We start from the raw sequence: 12,938 nt of genomic DNA on the forward strand, positions 1-12,938 counted from the left end.
TGCTGAAGGTGCTCTACAGCAACCTTTCAGAACCTAAATAGGTGAATCAAGTAGACGACCAACAAGGCGAAGAGGATTGCCTCAAAGACTCCGTGATTGTGAATTGTTCCAAGATAGCGAGATCAACAATGAGGGTGATCTTATTCATTTCGCTCTAATGGCCGAATCCGAACCGGTGAATACGGAGGAGGCATTAAGCGACCCAAAGAGGATGTGTGCTATGAAGGAAGAGCTGGAATCAATTGAAAGGAACAATACATGGATGTTGGTGGATTTACCGAAAGGTAAAAAGGGTATTGGTGTGAAAGGTACTCTTGGTTGTGGAACTTTATTTCCTGCAAATGACATGGGCAAAAGTTGCGAATTACTCGGATACACCGACTCCAATTTGTGCGGAGATAAGGATGATCGGAAATCAACGGCCGGTTATGTTTTTATGTTCAGAGGGGCACCAATCTCTTGGTGTTCTAAAAAGGAGCCGGTGGTTGCTCTCTCTTCTTGCGTGGCGGAGTATATCGCAGCTTCGTTATGTGCATGCCAAGCGGTGTGGCTAGTGAACCTGCTGCGTGAGCTGGACAGCAACACGAGAGGAGCTGTTTTGCTGTTGATGGACAATGTTTCAACCATCAACCTTGCTAAGAATCCCATAGCACATGGGAGGAGCAAACATATTGAGATGAGATTTCATTATTTGAGGGAACTAGTGAGTTCCGGACAGTTACGTTTGGGGTATTGCAAAAGCGAAGAACAAGTTGCAGATTTGTTGACGAAAGGCGTTACAAATGAGGTTTTCAACAAACTTGTGATGAAGCTAGGCATGAAGAATGTGGAGCATTTGAATTAAGGTGGTGTATTGGAAGTTAAATATAATTCAAATGTTGTTGTTTTGGGTCAAATTAATTTGGTTCCACATTGTACCCCATATAAATACTTTTGTGTGTATAGTTTTAAAAACAAAATGCCATTTTGATATACTAATAAAAAACAAAAAATACTTTCTTCCATAATCTCTCTCTTTTTTCCATCATCTTCTAAAACACCACAATTTTCAATTATCAATTTTCACAATTGATTCACCCTCCACTCTTAATTGTGTTCCAACAGTTCGAAAGAAAAATTAAATATGTAACACAGTCCTATAGTCATAAAAGAGGGGCTTAAAGCTTATTACATATAAATTTTTTAACTAGGAAAATATTGTATTAGTGCCCTTAGGGAAATGAGATATTGTGGTGCACACCTTAAACATATTAGCAGTCACAAGCGGCTTACTTTAAAAAAAAATATATAATTAGAAAGCAAAAGATAAGGGATGTAGTTGTATTAGAATATCATATAGGGAACGGAGAACTAATATTAAAATGATGTCACAAGTGATTATTCCATCATAAAATTGACTTGATGACTATGATAGAATAGTTAAAAAATGAAGTTATAAGAATATCAAGATTTGAATTCTCACATTTACAATAATACTAACAATACTAATATTAATATTGAGAACATACTCAAAGAGTAATTAATGGATGGCAACTTGTAATAGAAAAAAATAATGAAGGATAGAATGAGAAATGGATATAGTAGTTTTAGTATTTAGTTTATCTTTAATATATTTTTTGTAATTTTTAATTAAAAAAACATCAATTTTTAGTCACTCAAATTCTATTTTCTTAAATTTTGTCTTAAAGTTCACCATGAGTCCATGATGAGATCAAAAGTTCAACTGAGTGAGTTTATATGCAATAAAAGGTTCACGAGATGACGTAAAATTAAAGACTAAATCATGTGTAATAATTAAAGGCTGCCACTTAGAGCAACAAACCAACAAATGAGTAAGTAGTTAATTACCACAAATTCCAACTTCAATTATATATGTATTTCTAAATTCATCCATCGAATATATATTAGATGAGGTTGATATGTCAATTTAAATATATTTATTATTAAAATTATTAATGTAACGGAGACAATTATTGTAATACAAAGATTTGGATTTGATGAAATTGATTATAGTATATATTTAAATATCCTATCAAGATTAAATAATTCAAATTTTAAAATTGAATTTTAATTATATTTAACATTTAAATATAAACCATAAAATTTTAATTGAACGGTGCATATGTGACTACAATGCAATCGTTGGCTAACCAATACGATGCAGCACCTAGTTTTGGCCCACTATATTGGTTGTTAAAATTGAACACCTTTAATTTATTTATGGACAAATATTGCATTTCACTATATGCACATTTATTTAGAGAAACACGTCCTTCTTTGTAGTGTATGTCTTTTTCTTTAAGCATTAAAAAGAAAGAATTTAATTCATATAAGTGTAAAAAAAAATTTATAGGATTAATAATTCAGTATCATTAAATTATTAATAATATTTAATTTTTTTTAATAATTATTTATAAATTATCTACAAAATTAGTCATGATTTATTATATATGTACAAAAATTTACATTAATGATGCACGAAAATTAAACTCTTCTCATATTAAAAAAGTAAAATTTAATGGTGTAAATCGATTACGAAGGTACAATAGACTTTCTTGTAGTTGAATAGAAAAAGAAGTTGAACTCCAGCGTCTAGTTTTGTATAACGTTAATGTGAACATCGTGTTTTGTTAGACTGTTTAGCAAGTAGCAACCATAATTAGGTGGCAACATGAGAGCGACGAACATGTGCTCTTCACATCCTCATAATTTTTGAGGTCATACGCGTATGTCACAATCTTAATTTCATACTTACGCGCTTTCTTTCATTCAGTCTCCCCCGTCCAAAATGGTATTAGTTTTTTTTTTTTGGCAATTTTCTTAGAAGATAATGTAAATATCATTACTAATTAAAAATTGTATATTTACATAATTAAAAATAAGACTTTTATAAAAACTAAAAAGTGATGATGACATTAAAAATAAATTTTATTTTGCAAAAAAAATATTTTAAAACTTTATTCAATAATCTAATGTGATACATGACTCAACTTTCTAAATTAAGTGATTTTAGTATTTTATAATTTACATGTTGTCTTTTAAATAAATTTAAAACAATAAAAAACATACTGTGTTAGTATGTCATAGTAAGAATATTTTTTTAAATTAATTATAAAAATTATTTTTTTAGAAGCTAATAAAATAGCTTTTCGTTTTAAATAATTTTTAGATTATTTTTTCAAAATTTTCATTTTATCAAAAAAATGGTAACAAACTTTTTTTCCATAAAGAACCATATGTTTGAGGAAGGGGACGTAAACACCGGAACAATAAAACTTCACATTGGTACTGTAGATTTAGGAGTGGAAATAGTCACACACAGAAGATCATCTTAGAAACTAAACAAAAACAATTAATTTCGCCAACGCCGTAATTTTGAATTCCACTTACATTCATTACCAAAACCTTCAAAGGAATCAAAAGAGAGACATGAAATGAAATAAAACAACAACAACCTTAACAAAACAAAACAAATGGCATCTTTAGCGACAAATTTCACAGGTTTTATCCTATTCTTTCCCATTGGTATTCGTCGCTTACTCTTTTCATCCTCTCTCTACCTCCATAACCCATCACACTTTCGATCCAAGCTCTGGTATTTCTCTGACCCAAAATGGAAAAATCTCGATCTTTATTTTCTTCTCATATCCTTACCCATTGTTTCATTCTCTGAGTTTTTCCTCTTTCTCTCATTTTCTAAACACCCCACTTATAGATTCTCATTTTTCCAACAATCATTCGTTGTTTTAGCTTTCTGGGTCATGATCATATTGATAATTGGTTTTGAATATTTTACCTCGTACTCAATTTTCGTTAGTGAAAGTTTTGTTTTTGTTTTTGGTGGGGTTGTTTTTTTGTTGGAGTATTCGGTGATGGATAAAGGAATTTCAGGTGTTGCTGATGTTGTTTATGGATTATTAGGTGGATTGAGTCTTGTGTGTGCTGTTTCATGTTTTTATTTGTCTGCTAAGCCTAATGCTTTTTTTGCTGAGTTTTTGTTGTGTTGTGGATTGGTTTTTAAAGGAACTTGGTTGTTGCAAATTGGGGTTTCTTTGTATACTAATGTTTTTGGATTGAAAGGGTGTCAGAAGATTTCAATTTTGAGTCCTGAGATCGAGAATGTGGATGTTACGTGTGATCTTGATGAGGATAATTTGAGGGGTGTTGTTATGATGCAGTTATTGTTCACTTTGCATGCTGTTGTGGTGTTATTCTTGGGTGTTGGATTGTTTGGTGTGTTGGCGAGTAGCCGCAATTTGAGAGGCAGCGAGGCGAAGGGACCTTTGCTGGCTGAAATTGAATCTACTGATATGAGGATATGTGATCTTTCTGAGCTGCAGATGGGGTGAAATGTGATTGGAAACAAAGAAGGAAAGTTTGCAATGTGAATCATTTGTGTTTTGAAACTTCGAGGTAGGCAGTGATTATGGATTTTTTGATTAGTTTGTTGTTTAATTGATTTTTTAGCAATGTTTCATGTCAAGCTAGTTTGAACAATATATATGTTTACAATCAATGAAAGTTATAGGATTTGGAGAATTCTCGATGATAATGTGATCTTGTGTTACGTCTTTAATATTGAATCTTTATACTTTTTGTTGTATCCAATGTGGTTGGGTCTTGGATCTTTGGAATCGGTCGAGCCTCTTCTTTCTTTTTTCAGGTCCAAGAACTCTGTGGCATAGTTTTAAATTGCGACTGCAATTGTGATGGTGTAGACACCTCTAAAACTGTTATATTGCATCTACAATCGTGGTTGCCGACCGCAATTTAAAACTATTCTCTCAGGTATCTGCAAGGAAGAGTTAGAAAAGAAGCTCTCTTGTCCCATTCCGATGCTTTAGTCAGTAAAAAATATTATGAAGAGGTGTAGATAGAGAGATTGTGTATACCTTCATAATGAAAGATGGTTGTTTTATATCTTCTTAGGGAGGTAGCCAAGTAGAGCTTTAACCTTAGGTTATGACTGAGATTTACCAATACTATGTCCTTGTTTCATATGCCTAAAGGGCTTGTGCATGAAGGAGCATTATAGAAATGTAACATTGAAAAAATCATTTATGTGCTTTCACGTAGAAGCTTAAACTTTTGGAAGAATTGGTTCATGACATTAGCAATTCTAAGGTGGAAATAATAGTATTACTTGTAGATCATTGGTGAGTTACTGAATATTCTGAGGTGAAAATATCAATGGTGTTTCTCATATCTATATGAAGCACTGAGACAAATACGATAGTGACACTAACACCATTAAATTCATATAACTGACATTATGAAAAAGTGAGGTAATAGACTTGTTATAGCATTTCACTCTTCAGACATACACATTCTGAATAATCAAACCAAACAAACATAGTATAATTATTAACCTCTTGAGGGGATTCCTCTAATCTTTTGTGGAATATTTCAGCATAAAACTTCATAATGATATCCCGACATTAATGTTAATCTTAAACTATGTATTGTCTTTAAAAATTAATATCCTCTCTTTTGTTTACAATCTAGTAGTTTAAAGTCAGATAAAATTTTATAATTATACACAATATATAATACACTTGAGCAAATAGTGCACTGAAGATCTTCCAGGTATATACCATAAGAAATCAATCAATCATGACTGCAAAAATATCTACTCCAATTTTGTATATTTTTTTGAAGAAAATTTTGGGAACCTCAACCAACGTTGACGAAATCGTGCAAATCCAGGAATTTTAAGTCGGAAATGAATCCTCTTTATTTTTCTTCCCAAGGTGCACCATCTTTGTTTCATGGTGTGTTTTGATGATCTGACTAGTTTATTGGTATACCTACATCCTGCATGTTGAATAGAAATTGTAAATGAAAAATATGCACACTGTCTAAAAAATTTCTCATTTTCTTACTTTATATATTACATTCATCCATATCTATGAATACAAGTTAGTAGTATAAGTTTTTTTCTTAATTTGTAATATTTTATTATCAAGTATTGAAATGTGGTTAGCAGAAAACTGACCTTCATGTTGTTTCACTTCTTTGGTTTGCTCATTTTCTTCTGAGTTTGTTTGGTGAAGAACCTGCATGTAAGACAAAAGGATTACCATTTTTTCAAACAAGGTTTAACTATTTATAGTGAACGTCTTTCTTTCTGTTACACAAACATTATTATTTCTGTCATATGAAACGCCTTTTAGTAGGCACTTTGAGCATTCTGTTGTCAATTATAGATTGCAAAAAATAGTAGTTTTGATGAAATTCCGCTACGCAACGGTGTTACAGTGCTGCTATTTTGACATCAATATTTGAGCTTAAATGGATCCCATTTAGGTCTCACTATACAAATTAAATTTTAAAAATATTTGTTCAAACAATAAAGTTATGGTTGCAATTCAGGTGCTTCTGTACCTCAGCCAAATCTTCCAAACGTTTCCTCATCCTTCTTTGAATGAAACCTTTGGTACTCTGTTGTACAATGTCAGTCAAAGATGTCAGAATTAATTTGATTTTCAATTGGAAGCGAAACAATATTATTATTGTTGTTACCTTTACATGGTATCTAACATAGGCATTAAAATTTAATAGATTCCAGACAGTTTTGTCTAACCTATTGCCTTCAACATGCCGAGAAGAGATATCTATTAAAAACCGAAACAAATGTTAGTCAGATATGTATTGAAATCTCTTAAATTTTGGGTTTGACCTAATTCAACCCTTTCACAGCTGGCTTATAAGATGAAGGGCCACCTATAAACAATTTTTCAGATCATATCTCATCTAATGTGGAACTCTTAGTATTGTCCCTCATGTCTAGGACTTGGCGTCTGAAGCTCGACTTGAGTGGTCTGATTGTGGGTAGCGCAATAGATCTTCGATAATATCTAATACCATATTAAAATTTGGGTTTGACCTAACTCAACCTTTACAAAACTTGCTTGCAAGGTTAGGGGTGCCTCCCAATTATTAACAATTTTTCAGACCATATCTCATCCAATGTGAGACTCTGAACAAAGTCCATATTACTCAACATTTTTTTTCTTCTGGATCTCATTCTATTTGAATGAATTCAAAACTATGATAGTGTAATCAATTTATGGCTTGTATAGGGAAGTATAGTTGGATTTATTAATGGAGGACAATATTATACCAAAAGAGACAAACCCTCCATTGGTACTCAAATCCTCAAAAGCTTCTCCTCTCAACTCTGGTGGAGGAATGGCTGACCAGGTGCAAGGTGGTGCCTTTGTCCATTTATCTGAATTTCCAACATCCATGAGCTCCTGTCATAGGTAGTAAACAAAATGAGTTGAAAATAAAATAATAAATTACTTATTAGTTGTGCTTTCTTAGCAGCAAACCTGAAAGAAAGTTGTTGCGATAATGACGTCTGACTTCTCTCGGAAACGAATTGGGAATACTGCTATGATTCTTTGTGGCTGTATGCAACATGAATTATATGATCAATTTAGAATATGAACTACTTTTACTGATCAAAGAGCAGTAGTGAGTTGTCTTTAGTTACTATTAAATGTATCATTTTTGTATGGAATGTAACTGAATTCGGAAAGACTTGTTAGAAGAATACAAAATATGGAAGGAATAGAGGTTTCATAAATAGTTGTTAACTATTTGAACTGTGATTTATTGAGAATCAATAAGTTTATGTTTGGATAGGTGGTGTGTTTGGTAAAATCATAATGACACTGATTTTGTTGAAGTTTCAAAGTGTAACTTTTGCTAAAATCATGGCAGCATACTGTGATTCTGTCAAATTCATTGTCAATCCAAACATGCAATAAGTTGCTCCAAATTGAAATATTTGATTAATAATGATATGCTAGATTTCTTCACAACTTCTCGACTAGTTTTACTTACCTCGCAAGGTTTTAGTAATCGTGGTTTCCATAGAATGAGTTCATGCATAGTAAATATTAGAACTGTGATTAACAAGATATCATATCAATATCATAATTTGATGAAGGTCCTGAATTTTCTAAATACACAGTATCCTTGAAATATATATCCCTTAGGTTGTTTGTATCATATCATTTCATGTTATACTTTCTTTTGGATAGACATATGTTGTTAGTATGTTATGTTAGTAGTCAGGATCAGATTTTGAACCCTGGACCCCTTTCTCAAACTCCTTCAAAGTCTGAAGGCCGTGTTATACTTAGCATTCTTGCTTTTCTTCTATGGAATTCTTAATGACAAGTTAGAAGATTTGATTACCTGCTTGATGACAAAGAAGGGTTCTCTTGGATTATAAACTAGTTTGATAGGTTTGTACATCCCTTGAGCTGCATCATCAGAATTCACATTCCACAATATTTCTTTCAGCTGTGAACTCAAAATTACTGATTGAACTGTGGAAATATCTTCAATGACCTTGATATAGTCTGGAACAAGAATTGTGCATCATCAAACAGGTTAAAATTTCAAGTTAGCTTATGTAAAAACCATACATTGGCAAGCTATATAGAATTTTTTTAATTCACTAAGCTTTTAAGGTTCATTGTTTGAACACAAATGTATGGTGTAGCAAAATTAACATTTGTGCACAGTTCATGAAAACATAAGTACTAAGTAACATAATTTTCGAATCACTAGTTAGAGCATGTTTATATTGGCTTATTTGAGTTTTTCTAGTGCATAAACACTTATGATATTGTTTGGAAGAGCCTATGAAAGCAACATATGATATGTCAGTTTTTTTTAGCTTATTTTCGCAAGTTCTTTGGGATAACTTATGAAAATAGCTTATAGTTTATATGAAAACAATTTTATTTGATTTTATATCCTATTAGAAATAGCTTATGTATAAATACTTATATGACAAGTGCTTATGATACAAGCATATTCAAACAAAACCAATTATCGTTTGAAAGAAAACTAGAAAACTAAACATCACTTTGCTAGTTTACAAAATAAAATCTCAGAAACACTAATGTATGTGTTTACTATGCAGTGACATAATTGTGTGATTGATCTTGTTATTTAATAACTAATTATTACATCTATAATTGAGTTGGATGGAAGGTTTGCAACCATACTTGCAAGTTAATTAAGGGAAACAAACCTTTGGTTCTAGGAATCTGATTGAGGTTAAGCTTTAGAGTAAGCTGATATCCTTCTTTGGTAGGTTCTGTAATCTCCACAAGATTAGGACAAATTCCCTTTACCTTTTCGATGGTGTGTGGAGAAAGGTTATTTGATAGGACTCCATGGCAAAGAGGAGGGATTGATATTGACAAGTAGGCCACTAGCGGATTAGAGACTTTAGACTGTAAAATAAAAGAAATAATCAAATTTTACTGAAATGTTTCTTCAAACTGATTTAACTAGGTGGTTGAATTAAAGTGGTTAATGACTTTCAATTAAGGACAAATCAATTGAGAATACTTAAGTTCGAATATTGACTGGCATAGTTAAAACCTAAAATAAATGTATGACACTGTCATTTTAATATCTGACTCAACAAAAAACTCAAATTAGTCATCGAATTATCAAATTATCAGTTAGTTTAGGCTTTGATCTTATAACAATCATGAACTATTTTGACAGTAAATTGTATCGTTCATGAACTTTTATAATAGTAAGTTGTATTTTTTAAAAACTATTTTTAATGATTCATTGATTAATTTGAGTTTTTTGCAGAATCAAAAACTAAAATGATAGTGCATGTCTTATACTTTGAAAAATTAAAATGAAAATGGTGGTTAACATTAATATATAAGAACCCAATCACTTCTTATATACCAACTATTCTTAGAACAATTTATTCTTAGAACAACTAGTCTCTCTTTAATGATGATATTAACCAAAACGGATTTCGAACTATAAAAACTTAGTAAAATCTGACATTGGAAATGCTAAATATTATATGCATTTCACCATTAATCTAAGACTGAGGTTAATAATTATAAGCAGCGAAAAGTTAGTGATCACATTGTTCAAGTATTAGGAAGTAGAGAGTTTCACCTGAATATGATATTCCACTGATCCAAATTCGTATAAGTGATGATCAATTTCAATGGACTTCTCTGCACTGCAAAATCATGGACAAACACTTCAACAACATTTCCTAAATCAGCATTACAACAAAGAAACTATCTTGTTCTAGTTTGAGCATGGCTGTTGAAGTTTGTGTTTCAAATGCTTAACGAAGGATTCCACTTATACTTTAAATTGTCAAATTGAAAAGAAAAATCCTTAATTGGGAGGCAATAAGATATAAGTATTACTCTCCTAAAGTCTTAACTCAAATGACAAATGTCGATAATGTTAGGTTAAACGTTTTGTTTCGAATTCGAATCCAAAACTTCACAGTTGTGTAAGTATTTGGCAATATTAAAAATGACAAAAAAAATTATGCAACAATTTTAAAATATAAAGATACATTGATAAATATAATTTATGAATGTTAGACTTGTCTTCATTAATAGATATAAATTTGTATAGTTTTTAGTTTCCAATTTTTTGCTTAGAGATAATTATGCCATTATTTTTTGTATAAACATTTATAATATATGATCTAGCGCCCACCAGTTGAATTTCTAGATTCATCTTTGATTAGATGAATAACTTAAGTTAGTTTATTGATATAATTGAGAGGTAATTTCAGCTACCCTAAAGTATGGTTAGATTAATCTCTCATCAATTTATTACGATTCAGTTTGCAAATAATTAGATTCTATAACCATATGTTAAGGCATTTATTTTAATTATTGGCTGGTGTGTATATAAAAGAGGACATATTGCGAGATGTCATCTTTTAAATATATTGTTGTACTTTTTTAAGAGTTAACTTTCAATTAGGTATACCTTAAGCAAAACTTTTAATAATAGAAGGGATGTCTGTATATCATTTAAGTAGAACTGAGGTATCCGTAATATTATCAATAAATAAGGGTGGTGCATATTATTTTGTAAAATAGACTATGTGTCTGTGCGATATATTTTTAAAATACTCCAAAAAAAGATGAGTTTAATTTTTTCTTTAATTAAACTTCAAAAAATCATATCATATAAGTAAAATTTGATTAATAATTATAAAGATATCGACATACAAAATTTAAATTTTTAAATTTTAAATTCTTCATTTTTATTTAAACTATACAAGTCCAATTATTAAATTATTTGAAAATAAATAAACTTAAAAAAACTACGTGGTAACATCAATAACAACAAAAATCAGAGGATGATTTTTTATGTCCTTTCCATGTAATAAGTTTTTCAACACACATCAAAATGTGCTTTTCAGGAAAATACACCTTTGGTCTGCCAAAATTATATCAAACACTAGTGATGTCAAAAGGAAGAGATATGATGCATCTTTCAAGTGTTTTGGCAATACGTCATGTTGACTAAGACTTTTGCGCTAGAATGTGGTAGAAGTATCTGTAATAAGAAGTTATTTTTTTTTTTTTTAATAAAAGTATTATGTTAAATAAATATGCTTATAGAAGAATAAAAAATAAGGGTGGTTACGAAGAAGAGTGGTTATAGAAACATAATTTGTCTTTTTATTTTTTTATTTGTCTTATTTAATAAATTGTATTAAAATAAATTAATATGGATATTTATGAAGAACAGTGATTATGGAAGTATTATTTGTCTTTTCACTTTTTTGTTGACTTCATTTAATAAATTATATTAAAATAAATTAATGTAGTTGAAATATAATGATATAAAATTATTAGTAGAATTTATTTAGTAATTTTTGAGGTGTTAGGTTGAAGAAAATAGTGTTTATTAAACACTATGATTAAAACTTATAAAATGAATTATGTGTGCATGCATGTCTCATTTATTCACTCAAAGAGTTTTCTTCTCACTTATTCACTCAAAGAGTTTTCTTCTCATTTATTTTTAAATGTTTTTTTAACTTAATTTTAGTTAACGTTTTAGTCCTTTATCTTTTTATCTTTTCGATTTGATCTTTTATTTTAATTGTAAGTGAAAGTTTGATCTTTTATGTTTGAAAATATTAACAATGTTTTCCTTTTTTTGTACAGAAATTTAAAATTTTCAAACAAAACCCATAAAATTAATTATCATCTTCAATATAATGCATATTTTATCAAATGCACAACTCAAATATTCAAATAAACTCATATTTTCATCTCCAACAACATCAAATTCATCAAATAAAGAATACAAATATAAGTTTATTTAAAGATTTAAGTTATGAATTTGATGAAATTTGCATTATATTGAAGATGATAATTGATTTTATGGGTTTTGTTTGAAAAATTTTATCATTTTTTTGAATTTTTGTAAAAAAAAAAAAGAATAACATTGTTGATATTTTAAAACATAAAAGAAAAAAAAAAGACAAATGACTAAAACATTAATTGAAATTAAGTAAAGGAACTGCAGATGCTATTTAGCCGAATGTTTAATAAAAATATTTCTATCTTTAGCCCATTCTCATTCTCATGGGAAATGAGATTCAATAATCTAAAGTTTATTCGGATGGTAAACAAAGTTTTATTAATGATTATTCTAGTCACAATTTTAACTCATTTTTTCAAAGGATTCATCATTTATTGAAGTTCATTAGACAGTTGAACTGAAAGTGGTAATATTAATAATAATTTAGCATTAGTTATTGTTTATTTGTATGAGTTTAATTTTTATATAATAAGATTTATAAAGTTTTACACTGACAACAAATCACAATCAATCATGTGTGATTTTTGAAAGTACTTATAATTAAAATCAAAGATAATTATAATTGATTGACAATATCAAAAGTTTTTATACCAATAGTATATATAAATTAAATCATTAGTATGACTAAGTTAATAAGTTATGAAAGGAAACTATAACCAAAAAATGGTATATATATAGTAAATTTTCGATGTCCAAGTAACTATAACTCATAGGGTACTTGTAGTGACATTTGATATGTTAGTGTGCGAGTTCAACCTTGGAATATTTTTTTTTTCCCTACTTTT

The 12,938-nt window shown here is 29.7% G+C and overlaps 1 protein-coding gene across 2 annotated transcripts in view; it reads right to left on the reverse strand.

The window, feature by feature from the left end:
- Positions 1 to 5,334: 5,334 nt before the first annotated feature.
- LOC101488522 (actin-related protein 2/3 complex subunit 2B) overlaps positions 5,335 to 12,938 on the reverse strand; it is a 16,424-nt gene continuing 8,820 nt past the window's right edge. The window contains exons 2-10 of one of the 2 annotated variants that reach the window (XM_004497766.4): positions 9,958 to 10,024; positions 9,056 to 9,260; positions 8,209 to 8,375; positions 7,335 to 7,412; positions 7,124 to 7,256; positions 6,523 to 6,614; positions 6,385 to 6,441; positions 5,996 to 6,056; positions 5,335 to 5,814 (exon numbers count right to left, since the gene is read on the reverse strand). In XM_004497766.4, the coding sequence (XP_004497823.1) occupies positions 5,630 to 5,814; positions 5,996 to 6,056; positions 6,385 to 6,441; positions 6,523 to 6,614; positions 7,124 to 7,256; positions 7,335 to 7,412; positions 8,209 to 8,375; positions 9,056 to 9,260; positions 9,958 to 10,024 (1,045 nt within the window). In that variant the 3' untranslated portion in view covers positions 5,335 to 5,629. The remainder of the gene's footprint in view (positions 5,815 to 5,995; positions 6,057 to 6,384; positions 6,442 to 6,522; positions 6,615 to 7,123; positions 7,257 to 7,334; positions 7,413 to 8,208; positions 8,376 to 9,055; positions 9,261 to 9,957; positions 10,025 to 12,938) is intronic. The other variant, XM_073367514.1, reaches the window with a different exon arrangement.

Source organism: Cicer arietinum, chromosome 4 (assembly GCF_000331145.2).
Source record: "Cicer arietinum cultivar CDC Frontier isolate Library 1 chromosome 4, Cicar.CDCFrontier_v2.0, whole genome shotgun sequence".
Taxonomy (NCBI): Eukaryota; Viridiplantae; Streptophyta; class Magnoliopsida; order Fabales; family Fabaceae; genus Cicer; species Cicer arietinum.